This window comes from Vicugna pacos, chromosome 8, assembly GCF_048564905.1.
Source record: "Vicugna pacos chromosome 8, VicPac4, whole genome shotgun sequence".
Classification (NCBI taxonomy): Eukaryota; Metazoa; Chordata; class Mammalia; order Artiodactyla; family Camelidae; genus Vicugna; species Vicugna pacos.
In genome coordinates this window covers 1711595-1732778 of record NC_132994.1, presented here as the reverse complement: position 1 = coordinate 1732778, position 21184 = coordinate 1711595, and the positions used below count along the sequence as shown (strand labels likewise).

At 38.7% G+C, this 21184-nt stretch overlaps 1 protein-coding gene across 6 annotated transcripts in view; it reads left to right on the top strand.

Annotated features, from left to right (window-relative positions):
• Nucleotides 1–21184, top strand: part of RIMS1 (regulating synaptic membrane exocytosis 1) — a 447505-nt gene that overhangs the window by 306278 nt on the left and 120043 nt on the right. For 2 of the 6 annotated variants that reach the window (XM_072965476.1, XM_072965474.1), the window contains exons 12-15: nucleotides 4219–4375; nucleotides 5444–5569; nucleotides 7210–7272; nucleotides 11805–11894. In XM_072965476.1, the coding sequence (XP_072821577.1) occupies nucleotides 4219–4375; nucleotides 5444–5569; nucleotides 7210–7272; nucleotides 11805–11894 (436 nt within the window). Of the gene's footprint in view, nucleotides 1–4218; nucleotides 4376–5443; nucleotides 5570–7209; nucleotides 7273–10799; nucleotides 10878–11219; nucleotides 11331–11804; nucleotides 11895–19699; nucleotides 19784–21184 lie in introns of all 6 variants that reach the window. The other 4 variants (XM_072965472.1, XM_072965473.1, XM_072965475.1 and 1 more) reach the window with 4 other exon arrangements.

The following is a 21184-nucleotide window of genomic DNA, read 5'->3' as shown; positions in this document are numbered from 1 at the left end:
TTAGTGAGATGCATATGACTTTATTAAAACTAGGAAAAAATTATGGAGAATTCCCTAAAACTAGGTTTGATTTGCTCTGTGTGATTCAGAGAAAATAAAGTACTTGATTGCTGTATGAACGTAGCAGATATCCTGCCATAAATCTGGTTCTGTGGCTATCTATACACTGAGACATTTCTCTTCGGTATCAGACCGTCCATGAGAGTTTTAAACAACAGTGGAGAACTGTGGATAACATCTCATATTTCACTTTCTGATTTTGTTCATTTCTAAAAGGATCATAATAATTAGACACATTCTACCCAGAAAACTCCACACGAAATGTAACAGAATATTGCTTTTTCATGAAATTGACAGAGGAAAAGTAATTGTGCATGGTGTGCCTTGGCATATGTAAGTAGGCATCAGTTGATTCCTGGTAGGAAAGTCAACAAACGTTTCTAACAAAAGTCTTGGCTTGTTAATCCAACTTAATGTCATTTCCAACTCATCTAAATAGAATTTACTTTCTGTGGGTGGTTCTCACATTTTATTCACCTAAAATTTTGTATTTTTATCATGAGACAGGACAGTGAATGAATGAAGGGCGAATTCAATAAATATTTACTAAAAACAATGGATTTCTTCTTCTTTCCCTGAGGGATCACCTGGATAACAGCCAAAATGGGAGTTTTAGGACTGACTACAGTGGTATTAGTATTCTGAATTCTGGATATATTTATATTCCATACTGATGGATGCCATATATAATCCCTTTTATCACCTGGAAGTAGTGTCTAAATGTCATTTCAAACAATATTCATTTTTATTTAGTGTTTAAAATGCAAGGAGGCAAACTTTTAGTAGATTATTATTAATAAATTACATAAGCTGATAAATAATATCTTATGTTCCAGAGATTTCTTCATAAATTAATAAAGGAGATAATGGAATTTATTTGTGTTTCTAGGGGTTTTCTTCATTGATCCAAAATGGATTGCTTCTAAAGATGTCCCTGTGTGGCAAATGTAATGTAGCAAGTCACACAGTAATACATGATACAGGTTTTTTTTATTTAAAAGACTTTTTAAAAATTTATTTTATTTTATTTTGGGAGGAGGTTATTAGGTTAATTTATTCTTCCTTTTTTAATGGAGTACTGGGAACTGACCCCAGGACCTCATGCATGCTAAGCATGTACTCCACCACTGAGCTATACCTGCCCCCCTATGATATATTTTAAATAAAGAAGAAAGATTGTAAAATAAGGGCAAGAAACTCAAGTACCAGGGTAAGTTAATAAATAGCACTTTTATAGATGACCATGCACTCTTACAGGCTGATTACAAGTTTGCTTCTATGTTTCCTGGAGTCCAGTATGGAGAGAAATCGGTTCCCAGGTGGATGTCAACTCTACCTATGTTTACGGCATCAGTGAATTTTCTGGTTGTGTGTTTCCTAAAGACACTCACCCATTTCACTTAGATGTTCTACCACAGCTGAACCTTCCACTTTTTTATTAAATTTTATTTTTTATTGAATTGTAGCTGATTTACAATGTTAGTTTCAGGTGTACAGCAAAGTGAACCTTCCACTTTCTGATACCTAGGCTTCTCCAGAACTCCTGGTGCTGGGCTCTTGTTCGATGTGTTACCATCTTTCTCCGCTTGGGGAGGCTGAGGTCTAGAAGCAGCTGAGACTACATTTTGTTACCTTTAAGGTTGTCATGGACTTACTGTGATTTAAAATAGGAGGGAGGGTATAGCTCAGTGGTAGAGTGTATGCTTAGCATGCACGAGGTCCTAGGTTCACTCCCGAGTTCCTGGGTTCAGTCCCTAGTATCTCCATTAAAGAAAACCCAGAGACAAAACCGAAAAAAACGAAAAAAAGAAAAGAAAACAACAACAACCAAACAACCTAGAAGGGAGGGTATAGCTCAGTGGTATAGCACATGCTTAGCATGCACAAGGTCCTGGGTTCAGTCCCCAGTACCCCCACTAAAATAAATAAATAAATAAATAAATAAGTAAGTAAGTAAGTAAGTAAGTAACAAGGGAAAAGAGCCAAGTTCATAAATAAATAAGTTAATAATATTAGCTGCTTAAGAAGAATAAAAATAAACACACACAGAATGCCTTCATCTAGGGCGAGATACCTGGCAACCTCAACTTTCAGACCATTCCTGCAAATTCAGAAAATGGAAAAAAACAAAAACCTTCTAACTTTGAACCACTGAAACATTGAAATGAGCATAAACTAACAGTTCCCTCTTACCTTCTTCTGGAGGTAGGGTGCCTGTTCTCAACAATAAATTCAATATAATGTGAAAAAACAAAGTATTACAAAAAAGCGGATGAAGAACTATGAGTGAATATTAGCATAGGATAAAAAAGACATTATTTTCTGTGTAAATACAAAGAACCCAAGAAAATAGTTCCCTATACCCTTTTAACAGCAAGATGCCTAAATTCTCTAAAAGTTACTTCACGGTAATTAATTACTCCAAACCTAATGGTTCTATTCATATACCTTGAATAGCTATTGAAATCTCAAAATGGTGCTCCCAATTCAATACTGACCTTCTAAAATTATTATATAACTGATACCAAATATTACCAAATGATACCAAATAATAATTTTAAATGGTTAAGTAATTCAGACTTTGGATTCGTTATCTTTAAACACAGCCACTATTTTTTATAATGAGCTGTGAAATAAGTTTACTACATGTAAATTTAGTTGGTCTCCCTCTAGAGTTAATATTACAATTTGTACATCTGAACAACAAGGAAACTTTCTACATGAAATTCAAAATAACAGCTGAATTGCTATTAATTTTGCCATAAAATGAAAGTGTATGAAATTATTAATTATATTGCTTATAGTTATATTATTTAATTTTGCTTTGACGGGGAGGTAATTAGGTCTGTTTATTTGTGTATTTTGATGGAGGTACTGGGGATTGAACCCAGGACCTGGCGCTTGCTAAGCCCTCGCTCTACCACTGAGCTACATCCTCAGCCCCACCCCCTTTTGGTTGTATCATGTGATGATTTACTGATGTTTTTCAAGAGTGACAAAAGGGCTGAGCTTCTTTGGTGTGAATATGGCCACATTGGACTTTATGAAATGTTTAAAAACCTTCCTTATACTCTAAGCTTAGTGAAAAGATTATATAACACCAACAAATAAACTGCTAGGGAATGTTAGTCTGCCTTTAATAATGATGTTACAAGGCATATTTTGAAAATAACATGGGAGCTATCAAGTAAATAAATGAACAACAGTTCAAACTGCCTGGTTAACTTTAATGTTTTCATAGTTCATGTGCATTTTATGTAGTTGTAAATATAATTATTTTTTCTTTGGCCACAGAACTTTTTATTACCCTTCCAATAATAGCAGTAAGGACCCTTGTGAAAAAAAATTTAAGCAAATTGTTACCATGGATGTGAGGTTGCTGCTTTAACTAAGTTAGACATCGTAGAAACCTTTTGCTTCAAGGGAGAATGACTTTTAGAATTTATTTCTAATTTTAATTATGGAATGGTATTAATTATGTTACTAACACATTTGTGGGATAATTTCAGATGTCCAGGGTGGATCTGATCATTATTTCCTCTGCATTATTGCCAGAGTCATCTCCACCCATTCCCTATTTTCGTTTGAAAATTGCAGTTATCATCTGTGGTTTGCAAAATTCACGATCAGTTTTTGTTACAGTGAAGACCTGCTCCTTGTCTGTTCATTACAGTTGGTAGGATCTCATTTTTATTTTCTTGTTATCGAAGCCATCTGAAAGCCAACTAAAATACTGTGTCCTGTGGTAGGAAAAATCAAATAACATTCAAAGAGACACCAAATTTCTAAGCATTGACTTGTATGTTAATCACAGTTCACTGTCCAGTGCTTGACTTGTGTTGCTGAAAAATCACCAACTCATTCATTCTTTAAGTTAAAATAGAACCAAGCACCCTGATGTGTGGGACATCAGCTGTTGTGTTCACCTTCAGCATCTCCGTGGTACCTTAGAGCCAGACTGTAACCTATTCTCACGCATGCGTATGTTACACTCTGTGTTCAGATACTTTATAGTCTTGAAGACCCGGCTGGCAATACAAATTGCATGACATTTATCCTGATAGGTCAGTGTCTGCTTTAAATAGAATTTCATATCTCCATATGAATGTTGGCATTATACAAGAAAACTGGCTAATTTTTTGTGTATCCTCTTGCCAGTAGGTTATAGGTCTAGTGCTAGAGAAAGTAAACCTGCAACGTTAACTGTGCCAGAGCAGCAGAGAGCCACCCATCACCGCTCCCGTTCCGTGTCTCCTCATCGCGGCGACGATCAGGGAAGGCCGCGTTCACGTTTACCAAATGTGCCATTACAGAGGTAGGCTTTGATGGGGGCTCAGCATCCCTGACCGTTCTTTTTTTCACTAGAACACAATGCAAACTGCCCCAAGACTCTAACTGAAAAGAAATCACTGTGTGGTCAGTTGATTACTGCTTTCAGAACGCTTTGTAGGCAGAATCCCTTTTTATCCCTTACCCAAGCTTTGCAACATTCTGTTCCTTAATCTCAAGAAATTTCACAGGGAGTGGAAAACATTTGTGTCACAAGCATCGTTTTTGAATAACTGTCTTATATTCCGTTTGCTACTTGTTTTTTTTTTTTTCTCCTGCTGGGAGAAATTGTATGGTAAAGGAATCAGATCTGAGATGAGAAGTGGCCAGAAAGATAAGGTTAGAGGCAGAATGTATTTTTTTTTAATTTTCTGGGTAGTTTTTAATATTTTTAAATTTTCTTTATTATTTCTTAATTATTTATTTTTCCCCCTTAGCAGAGGCACTGAGGTTTGAACCCAGGATCTCATGCATGCCAGGCACAGGCTCTGCCACTGAGCTGTACCCACCGTGCCCCCAGAATTTTTGTTTTGTTCTTTTTTTTTTTGGAGGGGGGAGGTAATTAGATGTATTTATTTATTTATTTATTTTTAATGAAGATACCGGGATTGAACCCAGGACCTCGTTACATGCTAGGCGTGCATTTTACCACTGAGTTACACCTTTCCTCTGCCCAAGGATGTATTTTTAAGAAATTTGGGATTGCCTCTTTGAAGCAGTATAAATGTTTGGAAAAGCACGTAACACATGTGTGATGTCATCCTCTATTTCATCTTACCCGGAGATACACTTTGGAAATTTTAATTAAATCTGCAGATGAAAATCGTGGTCCTTTTTTGAATGAGCTGCCAAAGGAGGTTGGCGACATGCAGCGCAGGCAAAGCAACGGTAGGGAATAAATACGAGTAGAACAGGTGTTTGGTGACAAGGCCAGCGCTCTCCCAGCCATGTCCGCTGTCTGCCAGTCACTGTCCATTCTCTCCTGTTAGCGCATCAGCCTGTTTGGGGAAGCTGATACACTTTGATGCATGTGAATTTTTGTAAATCATTTCAGGAGTTTAGATGAAATTCATCCCACGAGAAGGTCACGTTCTCCAACCAGACACCACGATGCCTCCCGCAGCCCGGTGGATCACAGACCCCGAGATGCGGATAGTCAGTATTTGTCAGAACAAGACAGGTATTTGTTCCGTTCTGATCTCAGCGTTATACGTTCGTCTTGGCTCTGTTTTCACACGTGAATGATAGCTTGGCATAGTACCTTAGAGAGTAACAGTGTTTCATTGTTCAAAACTGAACTTCTCCTGAGGAATGACTGTAAAGGTATTCTAACAGAAGTGCGACTCTGGGAAATGTCTGACTAATGTTATGTGCTCATAATATGTGCATCTTTTTTTACAAAATCAAAATTTATGCCTGACCAGTTTTCAATGTATACCTTGTTGTTGGCTTAGATACTAAGTTAAATTACAGAAAAGGGGCTCCATAATCCATTGTCAAACATTTTCTATTTTACGGGTTGCAGTCTTGGGGACTAGTATTTATATAATTATAAAATTATGTTTTTTAGGTAATAAAAAGTTTCAGGACACAGGTCATCTGAAAGAGTTAATATTACAGAGCTTCTGTGAGAACTTCAATAATAGTATTTTTTCGTACACCGACTTTTCATAAAATGTATTCACCTAAAATATTGATAAAAGTAACAAAATGTTGAAATGGATTCTTCGGTGGATGTGTACTTAGGTTTAGTGCTGCGCTGATTTGTGAACAAGTGACTTCCTGGACACAATGACTCAGAATCTCCATTAGGTCTCTGTTCTCTGTGCCCACAGACCAACCACGTCCCTGTATAACATACCTGACCACAAGCTTAGGATCTGATAAGGGGTTTTTCAAATAGCCACCTCATGGAAGAGTTTCTTCTGGCTTTTTGAAGGGGAGAAACTTTCAGGGAGGAGTAAGGGGATGACGTGGTACTCAGTGATTGATTTTTTTGCTGTATAGCCAGGGACACAGTGTTTCTTCCTTCCCTAGTTGTCACCCTGATGTGGCGGGAGGGTGGGCACCATGACCTTCAAGACAGTGGAGTTGTGGTGCTTCCTGGGACAGAGTCTCGCTCTGGGGAATAGGAGTCCACCATGCTTGGGTTGAGTTGAGTGAGGGCCTCTTGGTCAACATTCAGTGGGGCCACCATGAATTTAGGTGAGGAGCTAAAAAATGTGTATATATGACTTCTTAACCAGGGCATTCAATACAGCAAATGAATTTGAGTGTAGGAAAAAGATCAATTTGAAGATAAAACATTCCTCATCAAGTATGTTCTTAGTTGGTAAAGGAAAAGCATAATATAGGTTGTTGCAGTTTTAGTGGCTGTGAAAGCCAAGAAAACAGTCATGCTTTGAGTGGCTAAAAAGAAATAACATTTTAGGGCCCCCGTCAGTATCGGAAAGGCCAGATGCCTTTTAAAATTTATGAAGAGACCCAAGTGTCTAGAATTGGAAACTGGGCTCTATGTCGTATTTGGGGAAGGTTCAGTTCAGTTCAGTTTCGTCTTAATACTCTAAAAAATCACCGTGAACTACGGTAGCACATCAGCACCAGCTAGCACTTTGACCATGATGTTTGTACTTGATGGTTGGTATTTTTCAAACGACTGTCATGTTTATTTTTGTTGAACCTCTCAAAGCAAATACGCTAGTGCAGACAATCTGGTTTCTTCCCTTTTCATGTTGCCATCGGCATCCCATCGGCGCCCCCCCTGTCATGTACCACCTCATCACTCCCCTGTTTCACTCGCCACCCATCCTGTCTGTGAAGTGAGCTTCTCATGCTTCCCAGAGCAAAACGAGGACGGAGTGCAGAATGCCTACACACCACCAGGTAAACAAGGGGCTTGCTGATGGTGACTGTCTGTGCTGAACTTCCCTCCTACTCGACTGCCCTGTCTCCCCCAGTGCTCGCATCACACACGTGAGATCAATTTCCCCAGCATCCAAAAACGGTCCTGTTTGAGGTGGGGGTTGTGGAAAAGGTTGCATATGTCTTTGAATTCTGTTCCAAGCAGACTGCTTTTCTACCTGTCTCTTTAAAATCTAGAGACAGGTGAGCCTCCGTGGAACTGTTTCCATGTTCCTAAACACAGAGGAACTGATTTCTGCAATTCAAATTCGAAATGCTCCCGGTCAGTGGCCACCCCCTTACCCCGACCCCGCCATACACACACACACACACACACACACCTGTCTAGTCACCAGAGGTCTGAGCTGCTGTGCATGGCAGGTTATTGTTTTCATGATTTTAAGTTTTGCTTTGTTTTAGCCTTTTTAAATTTCCTTTCGGAGTCTACTGTTGTTTTTATTCTGTTTGCTTGAGATTCTTTTTTTTTTTTAATTCACTTTTGGGTTTGGTTTTTTTTTTTTTGTGAAGAGGAGATAGGTTTATTTAGTTATTTATTTATATTTTTTAAGGGAGATACTGGGGATTGAACCCAGGACCTTGTGCATGCTAAGTACTTATTCTACCACTGAGCTATAACCTCCCTGTTCTGTTTGCTGTTATTCAGAGCTTTACTGGTTCATTTTTAATAGTTGAAAATCAGCTTCCTTCCTGATAAAGAATGAGGATGTTTGCCCTGTTAATACCTAAACCCTCCCTTCCTTCATGCCCCGTACCCCTCAGGTCAGAAATGCCACAGGACAGACTTTCTCAGAAAGCCATGTAACAATACGATGCTTCTTGAAAGATGAGACAGAAAGAGGAAATAATATTCTCCTCTAAATTGGAGCTTAGGACCTAATGCTTTATTTCCATCTAATTCCATCTGAGATCTTGTATCCCAAATAAATCCTCTTGCAAATTACTCAGAGAACTCAGTCTGTGCAGGTTCCTTGTCCATGCGGACTTCATAGAAGGAAAAACAAATCAACACACAGATAAACTCTTTTGGATATTTTGGCCAATAAAACGTCAATAAGAAAGAGAAAGAATGAGCCACCCCTGGAAACCCTGCGGTACAGGGAAAGATACAGGGCTTCTTGCATCTATGTGGACACGTGCTCCTGCTCAGGAATCCAACGTGCTAATAAGAACGAACTTTTCACACGTAGAAAGCAGTCCTGGTGTCAATTACTGCAGTTGCCACAGGGAAAAAGAGGAATGTCAGTTCCATTTGCAAACTGGGGGAAAATACATAAAATCATAACCATTGTAAAAATCAGCTCAAATCCTTTACGATCTAAGGCCTCCAGCCTTAGTATTCGTTGTCCTGACAAACGGGGAAGAGGAATGATTTGTTTAGATTCAGAAAGTTGTTGTGACTACAACTATAAAACAAAAACAAAACAAAACTTGATATTCATCAGGCACCTGGTATGTCCCTGGCCCTCAGTGTGTGCATGTTTTGAACATACCACCCCAGTCATCTAAATAGAATCACTAAATAATACTGTTTTTCTTTCCCTTCTATTCTACTTCTCAAGGTAAATTACCAGGACATGCACAATATAATAAGCTAGTAGTTTCATCATTTTGTGCAGTCTTACCTTCAGAATCCATCCTGTCATTCTTATATTCACGTAGGACTTTTAAGAATAAAATCTGTGGATTTACTACTTTCCAATAAAACAAGGAAAGTAACATTCATTGAGTACCAAGCACAGAGTTAATCATTTCATGTATTTTATCTCAACTTTCTGACAATAACTGTATGATATGAATATTATCATCCTCATTTTCCAGATGAGGAAAGATGCTCAGAAAGTTTAATTTGATAGGTAACAGAGCAAGGATTCAAAGTCAGGTCTCTTTGATGTTTCCCATTAAATTAATTCTTCCAAAAATGTATTTCTAAGGAGCTGGTCCTGTGCAAAGTTCGACCCATAAAAGAGCTTCTGAGTCAAACAGATTTTTGGAGACTTTGCAAATGAATTAGCCACTCCCTGGAGATTTTCTTTGCACAGCATATGAAAGTCCTGTGCTAAAGGAATCTGTCTCCTATTATTTAATTCATTTTCCTCCTCATGATTATCATCATCAAATGCTGTTTTTAGTACATGTCCTGAGAAAGTGGTGTTGTACAGAAGATGCTGTGGCTGCCTTCCTACATCCTAGATATTCTGTACCTGTGTCTCATTTAACCCTCACAGCATCCCTGTTAAGGATCATTATTTCCTCCAGATCTGGATGTAGAAAAAGACGTGACTTGAATTACCCAGGCTATAGCCAATAAATGGCAAAGCCAAGACAGGAACGTGGACCTTCATACTATAAACTGCGTGCTCTTTCCCCTGTTTCCTGTTCTATGCTGACCCCAATTAGAGTGTTTCCAAAAGAAAATCACGTTTGAACCAATTGTTTAGAAAAGTTACAGAGCAGCCTTTTGCTGAAGATGGCTGCCGAAGCTTAGGAGTTGAACTTACTGTCTGGAAAGCAGACTGAATCCTTTGCTTCACTGAAGACGTCCTCCATCTGTGCTCAGATATGGCACTCATTTTTAAACCAAAGCTTTAAAAGATTCCCTGATTCAACCATTACTATAAACACGAGTGAACCCGTGGGGTATTTGAGTCTTTGTATGTCCTCCGCAAATGTTTATTCCTTTCCCAATTTATCATGCTATAATGTAAGCCAAAATGGACAGTAGATTTTCATTATCAACAGCTCAGTTTGTGGAGACATTATTAAATTATCAAAAAATTAATTGACAGGACCTGCCTTGCCCTTGGTGGCACAGACAGCCCAGGAGCCCACATAGGCCCTAAAGGAATTCAGAGGATGCCGGGCCTCGTGTCTGCCACCTTCTGCCAGATCAGAATTCATATTCTGGTTCATAGCCAATGCCCTTCTCACCCAAGTTTTGATGATTAACGTTACCTGATGTTGGGTCTGTATTCAGAAGCTGATCAGTGGAAAGAACTCACTCCCCGGCAGGCACCCCTTCACCATGGTTGGTACCAGCATCAGCCTCAGCCCTGCAACGCTGGCCCACATTTTGCTTGTTACTAGAATGTTAACTTCTAGTCACATTTTAATTCCCTGATTACATAAATCATTTGAATCACACTCTTAGCTATGTGTTGTTCCTTCCATAGAAGCAGGTATGATATTAAATCAGGGATCAAATAATGAATTTCATGTTGGTTAATTTATCACCTGCAGTTAGCAGCTTTTTTTTTCTGATGAAGGCTAGGAAACTTTTGAATCTTTATCTTAACTGAAAACATGTCTGTGATTTCATATTTAATCGTTCTAATCCGACCTCTTTATTGTGGTTCTTCTGAGAGAAAAAAAAAAAGCAAAAGCTCCATCTGTATTTGTAGCTTTATAGCTTCCTGCTTTTTTCATATCCTAATCAGATTTGCTTCCTATATATTTTTCTGTTTCCTGCGTGTCTGTGTTGCCACGTCCAGACATCTTGTTAGGCGCTATAAAACATTACCGCCCAAGATGCCTTTATTAGAGAACTGTTCTCACTGGAATATTTACAGGTAAGAGTCTTAACAGTGAGCCCCAGTTATAAACTAACCCCTAATCCCTTCCCTACTAAAAATAACGATTTACATTCCAATAGAGCATTAGCATCTCCTCTTAAAATTAATTATACACAGAGAAACATTCATGATGTCTAAAAATAGTTTTAATTATAAAACCTCATCTAGAATATTAATTATAAAAGCTAGTGTAGAACATCTAAGTGGAATCTCCTCACTCAAAGACCAGACTTCTAGCTGTTGTCTTCTTTGTCGTCTATTTGTTGTTTCACTTGTTGATTTTCATTACAATGATTAATTTTATATTATTTTATTTCTGGATGATTTTGCTTTGTGAAGCTCAGTTCTGCCTGCACGTACTAACAGCAAAGCAGTGACTAGACAGGACTCTCCCCTTCATCAGTGCTTTCCCTCGAGAGTACTGAGATTTACCAATGAAATATCGGTTGGGTAAGAACGTTTGGAAGTCGTTCCTTCCACTTCCCTCGTCTGGTGTTGTGAACCAAAGCAGTCGAGCCATATGACTCTTCTCCTCTGCTGTCCTTCATTTTGTTTTGGTGTGGCATCCGTTCTCGGTAACGAAGTTCTAGGCATTTTGTTTTAGTGCTTTCCGTGATCCAGTTTTATTTTATGTTTCTTCTGTTTATTTCATACCTAGTGATTTAGTCTCATTTTTTTTTCAGTCTGAGACCCTTTTAAAAATGAAATTATGCAAAGCCATCCAAGCATAATCTTTGTTTAGTTTCATGTTCTAAACAAACGTCAGCACTGTCTGCCTGTCAGCCCTCTCCCACCCCGATGAACCGAACCGCAGGGATTCTGCACGTTGTGGAAAGGGGGCAGGACTGTATGCTTGACTCTAACACGGTCTTCCTTTCTCTGTTTTCTCTGTCTTTCTCTTCTACCCCTGGATGCATGCACTAGTGACCTGCAACCCTCCCTTGACAGGGCTAGGAGTGCTAGCACCAACTGCTTGAGACCAGACACTAGTTTGCATTCACCAGAACGAGAAAGGTATACAATAAAGACTTTCTTAATTTCCTGTCATTTTGTACTGGTGCCTTTTTTTTTCTCTTTCTACCCAATCACTTTGTGTTGTCTCATGTGAGTCTCCCAGGTGTGTTCATCTGCGTCCACTTTGCTGACTGTCAACATCTCTGCTCACCCCGCCCCGCGCCCTTACTGTGCACATCTGCGTAGAGATATGTGTACGTGGATGCGCCCGAGGGGACACATACACATATTTCCATGGATGTTGCTGCACACGGTGTGCTGTGATTTGTAACTGCTTTTGGCTGCCGCTCCTCCCTTTGGTTGCTGTTCAGCGGTTTTATTTACACCCGCTCAGGGAGCCCTCAGTATGCTGATATTGTCGGAAGGTCCAGTGAGTAATCTGAAAGGGGTGATCACTTTCCTGTTAGTTCCACCGATAAATAGTCTTTGTAAGTTTAACAACAATCTTCCATAAGCTCAAAATGCTCATTTGATTTAAACAGAGTACTTCCCTTGTGCATCTGTATTCATTTTTTAATCAACTTCCTCTTTGGTCTAGATCACGTTATGCGTTAAATTATATTTTGACAACCCAAGAGTGGTATATTTATCACAGATTTTCTGGTGCCTTACAAAAATAAATGCACATTTTATACACCCATATATAATTTTGCTTAAGGCTTTTAAATGATTAATAAATAATTCTTATTTTAATGTGAAAGTATTCCATGATTATGTATTATTCTCTCCTAATTTTGAGCAGCTAATTTTTCCATTGTGCTGGAACTTTCTATTCCAGCAAACTTGGTTATAATGAGTAGTCTGTTATGATTGTTATCTCTTTTCGATTAGAAGTCATTCGCTGGAAATATGCATGCTACCGCCTTACAAATCCTGAAGAAAAACATTCAGTTGCGCTAATGTAACCTACTTTTCCTCTTCTTCAAAGGCTGCTTAAAGCTTTTCTTTAGCAGTCTCTCTAGTCTGAGTCAATTCATTTATTTATGAGATGTTTATTTCTAGATTTGAGTAATAGGTACAGGTAGGCATACTCATGTTTAGTGTCTTCATTAAAATCTACTAAAAAAATCTACAAATGTACAAAAATGTACAATTTAATTTTCTCTTATATTTGCAAAATTTGTAAGAAAACAATGGAGTCTAACTTATATTTTGTATTCCTTTACATTTATAATAGAAATTTTGATTGACATGACTACAGTCTCTTCTAAAATCACAATGGAAATTGTTTCATTATTCTCTTTTATTACATATCCCCCCCAAAAAAAATTAATACAAGAGTAGCAAGAAACATACTTTTCCATTTTTTTTTTTAGTTTTTATTATTTCTTTAGATGTCTCTGGTCAGAATTGTAAGGATAGAATTGCTCAAGTCAGTGGAATCTTGTGACTATAACACCACCCTGACATTCTGAATAGCATCTAGATTGATACTGTCTAGCAGAAATGTAATTTGAGCCACATGCATAATTTTAAATTTTCTGCTTGCCATGTTAAAAAAGGGAGATCAACGTTAAAACTTTAGTAGATATCTGAAATACTACCATTTTAACATCTAGTCAGTTAACACCTGTTAGCGAGACCTTTTGCATTCCTTTTGTCACAGTGCCTGGTCTGTGACTGCCATATTGGACAGCACAATTTTATCCTTATACCGAAGCCCACTTGGCATGTGTTTTCTTGTTACGCTGAGACCATAGAGCTCACAAATCTGTGCATTGGTGAATTTAATCTCTCAGATAGCACTCTTCAAACAGGTCAGCCTGCAGACAGTCTGACCACAGTTATTTTACGGGTCATAGTGAAGGCTGAGTACTCTTCGATAGAAGAAGAAAAAATATGATCGAGACCTATATTCACTCTGTGTATTGAATAACAAGAAATGTTGCCCTTAAAAAATGACAGAGGACAGGGATTCGTGTTATGAATGATCTTTAATTTGTTGGGGTCACTTTCTTGTCAAGAAGGAAATAAAGTGAGAGAAGTTTTCATCAGGACAATTGCATGAGCTGTAGTTGCCCTCTTGTGCACACACCTCTGGGCGGCTTTGAGACAGGACGTAACAGGATGGGGACTTTGTTCTCTTTGGAAGGTGCACCTAGAAGTCCCCAGACAGAACATGAAGTGAGTAGGAAGAGGGAAGCTTCAGGAGTTTCCCAGATTACTTAATTTTTCTGGTTGACCGGAGAGCTGCTTAATGCCTGATATTTACATAGTAGATAAAATGTTAGAGAAAAGGTGTTAAAAACGTTATTTCTTCTTCTTGAAGTAGTCACATATTTCCACAGCCTCTAACCTATTAGAATTAAACCATTTGCTGATTCTGAACCATTTGGATGAACATTTATATGCTTTACATATAACTACTTAATGCCTTTTTTGAAGTATCCTCACTAACTTTTAAAGCAGACCAAGTTCTGTGTTGATACACTAGGAATGAAATCATTAAAGCAGACTCAGTCCCCAACACCACACTCACTAGTGACTCCAGGATAAAGGAGCGCCAGGCGTGGGTAGTATATTCTTTTCCCGAAGGATTCTAAAACCACCAGAGCCCCCTTTTCTCCCCCATTAGGGTGACTTGGTCCAGGTTAACAGATGAATATTGAGAGGGGCCCGTGTTGGAAGCCCTGTTTGCAAAGGAAGTCAGTTCCATGTTTGAGCCCCTCCATCATGTTCTTTTGATGACACAGATAGCAAAAATCGTTAGTAGTAACCCAATCCAGTCATGGCCCGTTAAGTCAAGAAATGTTGGGTTTATTGATAGTGGGAGATCTAGAAAGACCAGTTCATCCTACTGAAGACATCTGTCGGATGAGGACTCTTTCTCTTTTATCCTTTCACTAGCAAGTACCCCTGCCTGTTTCTGAGGAGGTCTAGTCAAGGTCATTGTACTTTCCTTCCTCCATATCAGGGTCAGCGTGAGGGCATCAGTCCCCTTTCTGTTCCCTGTTGGGGAAGGAGTGAGTGACAGCCTGTTGTTAACCTATCCTCTCCCAGGTTTTAAAACAGAATCTTGTTTAAATGTCGAGAAACTCTGATTTTTAAAGCCACAGAAGAATGATTGCTTTCCTTGGATGTGATGTCTTCTCCCCTGACCCTTTAGGGAAATCATAGCTCTACTAAAGGCTCACCAAAGAGTAGTCTACACTTACTGCCTCCGTTTTTTACTTCCCGGTGAACCCTGCAACCTGATGCCTACTCCCTCCCACTGCCCCACCACTGTGCTAAAACCCCACCACCAAGGACACAACTCCCTAATCATCCAGAAGCATCTTACAACCTTTTACATTCACCACCCTGCCTCCTGAACCTCTCCTTTCTTAAGCGCCCTCTGCAAGTCTCCTGGTGCCTCTGTGCTGCGACAGCCTCCTTCAGCAGGCTTCCTTCCCCTAGGCCCCTGTCTCATAAAACATGCATTCTCTTACCTTCATCCTCAGTTTTCATCCTCTGACGAAACTTATTCCACCTCTGAAATTATATTGCTATCAAAAGTTCCCACTCTTTATGTAATGAGGACCTCACACCACTGTCACTGACCAGGTCAGAACTTCGCTGCAAACTCGTTTTAAATTTCTAGGTGCTTTCCAAACCCCGTGTACATCTATGTGTCTGAATCACATTCACTGTCTCCCCTTGCATCCTTTTTCAGCAAAGTGCTTTCTCTTCCTCAGTTTCCCCCTGGTTGGGTGGCTTTGACATGTAACTGCCCACGTAATCGGGAAGCATGTCTCCTTCTCATTCAATGAGACAGTAAATCCTCTCGCTTTTCCTTTGAGAATCTCCTAAGAAACGATCCCTCCCCTTGACGATGCTCTCACCCTCCCCACTTCCGGTGTCCCTCTCACCCGGTTAATTTCTCATGAGCTCTGTTCATCGTCTTTATTAGTTTTTGTCTCAAGTTTTCTTTCTCTTAAAGTACCCTCTTTCCTTTGTTGTCTGCCTAAAAATTCTACTCATTCTTCAAAAAGGGAGGTCAAATAACTGTATCTTTTGCAAGCTTTTCTTAACCTCTCCCCCTGACTCCCCCACATGCTTCCTTTTTTTTTTTCCTCCCACTTAGAATTATTCACTTTCTTTTCTGGGCCCAGGTAACGCTGTATGTGTCTATTAAAACCCACTGTATCTTACTTAGTCATGTGTTTCTTCCACTGTATTGTACTCCTTGAGGGCAGCGATCACACCCGATTCATCCCTGCTGCCTCCTTTGATAGCATTATTATTTTTTACTTAGTAAATGCTCAGTTTGGGGACTTAGGGGGGGACTTAAAAACACCCCTGTTTTCTGCCCCCCAGTTTGTGTCTGATTGTGAACTGGAAGGTGGGAGCTCTAGTTACCACCATAAACATAATGAACAGGGTCAGGAGCTACGACCTCAGGTCTGAAGGCTCGCTGATCACTCCCTGCACCATCAGCCAAGTTTTCTGAACCTCCAGAGGCTCCTCCCACAGGCTCAGGCCTCCATCTAAAGGCTGTTTTATCGGTTGATTTGCCGCAGTGTTGGCTGTTTGCCAGCAGACTGATTTGGAGGAAGGACTCCGGAAAGGACTAAATCACCTGTGCTTGATTCTTTTAACAGAGTCCCCACTCCTCCTTCTGTGGGGTGGAGAGAGGGGCAGGAAGCGTGACTTAAAGGGATTTCCCTCCACTTGGAAATGCGAGGCCTAAGAGAATGTCAGTTCCTCCCTAAAACTTAACAGTGTGAATCTTATTGAAATAAATAAACCTTATTTCAAAGTATAAGTACCCACATTAATTTCAATTTAAAATAGTATTATGGAAAATGTTTTAAAGGAGTAAATGAATAGTGGGAGTAGACAGTGAAGACACATACAATGTGATCACTTCTCTCCTCTGTTCGGGCTTGGTTTCCAATATTACAGTACTTCCTCAAATATGTTACTTTTTCTTTACTCGTGCTGCTTATGGAATGAATGATTTACACTTCGTGTAAGTTCTCTTTTGAATAATTTAGCTGCTTAGGCATGTTCTGCCAGGAGAAATGCACCATTGAAAGGTGTGTACATTTGCAAACACATATGCTAATTACACATTTAAACACACACATTTGTTTTAAGGTGTATCAATGCCTGGGTAAAAGTCACAACGTAGGAACCATTGAATTGCTTACTGAGGACCCTTAATTCTGGTTCCTTTGTATCTCATCGGTGGTCTTGTCCCCACCGTTGATTTATTAGTTAAGTTTCTCATTATTTCTTACCAGTAGTACCCCAAATCTTACCTCCTTATTATCTACTTAAATATTTACGAATATTTATTGATCACTTATTCTGTGTGGGCATAGCTGATGTAACTGACAAAACAAAAAACAAAACAAAACCGTTCCCTTATTCAGGGAGCCCACAACCCGTCGGTGAATCCCACAGCCATCAGCGACCTTTTCCTCCTGTTTTGAGCACAGGGGAAGGGCTGGGCTCCCAACAAGTAGATGTTCCTGAATGAATGCATTTAGAATACCTGACATTAGAGTACTAATAATGCAACTAGCTACTGTAACTTGCAAGATGGTTTGGAAAGAGAAATCAAGAAAGGGTTGTTTTAATTCAACTTCATGGTCAGTCCCACTAACACAGGCTCTCATGTTAGCTGGTGGCACAAAAATGGAAGGTAACACTGTGTGTTTTGCTCAGTAATAAGGGAATTAAGATTCTCCTTTGATCCCTTGCTTCTGTGTGAGAGGAGAAAAAGATAAAGAAGTTGCACCTGTTTTAAAAACATATGAAACACTAGTTTATTTAAATATCACAAATGCGTGATATTAAAACTTACATAATATCTGTTCTTTGGACAAAAGTTGGATGAAAATTGACCTTTCTCTCATGGTTTCCAAGATGTGAAAGAAAAGCAAACAGATTTCTTTCATTGGTACTACATATCAGCATATTGGGAAGCACTTTGAGCATGCAGGTGTGCCTGTATCATGCTAAATAATTCTTTTAAAGTTACGTTTGACTAGCTTGCATTCATAATGGCTTGTTTCTAAATGTACACCTTTCTCCTCCATAGCTTTTACTGCATGCTTCATAATTATAGCATTTTTCTTTAGTTTTTTTCTTTACTTTTGTGTTTCAGTAAACACAAGGACTGGAATTTTGCCTCAGGAAGCAAGGTTTCTCATAATCGTGGCAAATTAACATTACTCATTACCTGAAAACAATGTTTCAAGAAAAACACTTTAATTCTATATTTGTGTCTTCAAATAACACCATAAGTTTAATCATGACTGAGTATGATTTCATGTAGAAAACACTGGAAGTGTCATTGTTTTCATCTCTCTGAGAAATATTTTTTTCTTTAGCCTGTCTGCCAGTCAAGTGAAAAAACATACTTTAAAGCATTCCAAATGTATTGACCAACTGTTTAAATAATAGGCAATAATGAAATAATTTAGAATCAATGCACATGTTTTTAATTTCACACACATGTAACACATTCAAGAGGACATGCCACAGAGTTTTCTCTTCTGCCCAACTTTGGCCATTGAATATCTTTATTTGGTTCACTGCTCTCTCAAAGCCTGACATGACCCCTGCTGAGTCCATCCATCTGAAACTGATGAGGCACAAGCTCCCAGGGGACTTTTCAGAGTTGAGCACCTGCTGACGTCACAGATCCTGGTCACATGCTGATACTCCTTGGCTGTTTTTGTCCAGATCGTCCCATAAATCTACGAAGCCAAAGTTATTAATGGCAAAAAAGGATGGCTTCTTAAAAAACGTCAGGACGAATCTTCTTTAGAGTATCATAAAATCTTATAGTTATATCAGCCCTTTGGTACCATTTGGTTATCCCTTGTTGCATGTGCAGAAGCCCATATGCAGAGGAATTATCCTGCTGAGAATGTTCGTATCTAATATATTAAAATTTTCAAGTCCAGCTTATTCAGTCCCTTAATGCCTCTTTTCCGTATTTGACTGGATATTTGTAATTTATGCACAGACAGAATCTCAAGATTGTTTATCAAAGGCATGAACCAAGTTTCAAACTTTCATTTACCTGTTAATCCCCAGAACAGTATCATTGTAAATGCTGAAATAAGGAAACAACTGTTTGTCAACTGAAAGATACTTTTGCCAATAAAGATTGGCAGAATTTTTTAAAGGTGGTGCTTGTGACCGTGGCATTTTACCTGTATTTCCCACTTCTACCCATCAGTGTTTTGGACTCACAGTTTTTTAACTTCAGTTATTAACCCTGCAATTTTCCCCAAGAAAACTTAAGACTTTGCCAATAATATTTCCATGAATTATTTCTTCATGTTATTGTTTCTAGACTAAAGAGCATACTTCTTCCCTTCACTTAAACTGTGACCATATTTCTGCTTCGTATTAAATTCTCACACCTAATTTTTTGACACTTTAGCTGATAATTTCAAAGCCTTGCATCAAATCAGCATTGATAGCTTATTAAACCTATTTTATGCAGACATCATCCAGATTCTTAAGGAATCACTTTTTAAAGTTCTATACATGTTGGTGAGTGTGTGTAAATATGTCTACACACCCAAGCCCATTTAAAAGAACAAAAACTACACTTAATAGATTTCAAGCATCTTCCCAAATAAGTTGTGTTTCTCTAGTCTCATGTAAGGTTACAAGTTTTATTTTCTTACAATTTTATTGATCTTTCCAAGGCTTATAAAAATGAAGAGTGCGTGATGGAGCAAAGACTCTACACTTTGCCTTCTTGGGGTGCTTTTCCAGTCCTGTTGTTCCATATATTCTTTTATTTTAGGAGTTACTAAATGTCCTGTTTTTTCCTGTCTCGTTCATTGGGCAACCAGGGGTAGATGGTCCCCCTCCCTAGATAGGAGACGGCCTCGTAGCCCCAGGATTCAAATCCAGCATGCCTCTCCGGAGAATGACAGGTACTAGTCACCCCTTCCTCACAGACAAGTGGCCTCCAGGGGCTTGTAGGCCACCAAGTAAAGGGTAATAACTAACAGCAATGTGGTTATGACACCTTCCTTCCAGGGGCCACAGTCAAAGATGCTGTGATTCCAAAAGTAAATGCATCCACCTCTATCTGATAAAGCACCTCAGAATCTTTACTGAAATGAGGGTACCATGCACGTGGCATGGTTTAAACACAGTAAAGTCAGACCCAGCGGGAGAGTTCTGTCTTAACGTGCATTCGTTAAGTGTTTTGATATTCTGGAAACATATTTGACTCTTGTTTTTTTTTTGCACTTGAATAAGTTAAAATTCTCAGGTGCTTTAAAACATATTAAAAGTCTATCACAGAACCTGCTCTTTCTTACGTCGGTTGATGGTTTGATCTTGGTTGTCTCGTTTCGCTAATAATGACGTTTAGGCCTTGGGGTATGTTACCTGATTTAAGGTGGAATACCTGGTTCATATATATTTTATGCATAGTATCTTTGTGCCAAACGTTGTTAAGGGCTAGGGTAAATCAACAAGGTAGGTCTTTAAAAATACTATCAGAGCTTCGAATCAACTTCACGCTGTAATTCGGAAGTGCCACAATGTCTTTTTTCCATTGCTTTGTTTTTTGTCTCAGGTGCAGTTAACCCACTTCTCCTGTTTTATGGTGGTTATATATGGTCCATATCTTTAAATATCTTTTCCTAACCTGTCACAAAAAGTTCTGGGGTGTTTTGCCAGCTTTCCTTCTGGTCTAAGCAGAAATTCAATCAACACAATGTTTCCTGTTCCCCTACTGTGTGCAGTATTCTAACGGTGAGAGTCACAACGGTGTTTAAGTAAAGCACTGTCATGACCATCAAGGAATGTAGGATTTCCTTTTATGAAAGACAGCTCTGGGTTTCACCTTATGTAGTAGTGACTGCTAGAGTTTAAGACAGTTAAATAAGATGCTCTTTGTAATGAACATAAATGTAAGTTTATCTGGGTATAGACTAAGCAACATGGAAATCCAAATAGTAGTTTCAGTTCTTACATATGTGCAATGAAGATAGATTGAAAATTAGTTGCCTTTTAATGACAGATAAATCAATTATGATATTTGATTTCATAGATTCTGTATAATTTTAAAGGTAGATTTTAGAAGCAGAAATGGTCCTTTTAGGTGAGATTATTAACAGAAACTCTTCCTATTAACGTAATTCTGAACATTCATTTTGCTTTTCTACTGTGACTTATTTGTAAGTAAATTCTATGTTCAACCAAAGGAAGTACATTTTTACATGGCTTGATACTATGATTTATTACTGTAGGGAACAGAATATTATTTACATGAGCTTTTATTAAAATCCTAAGTGCCCATAAAAATGGGAGAGAGATTTCCA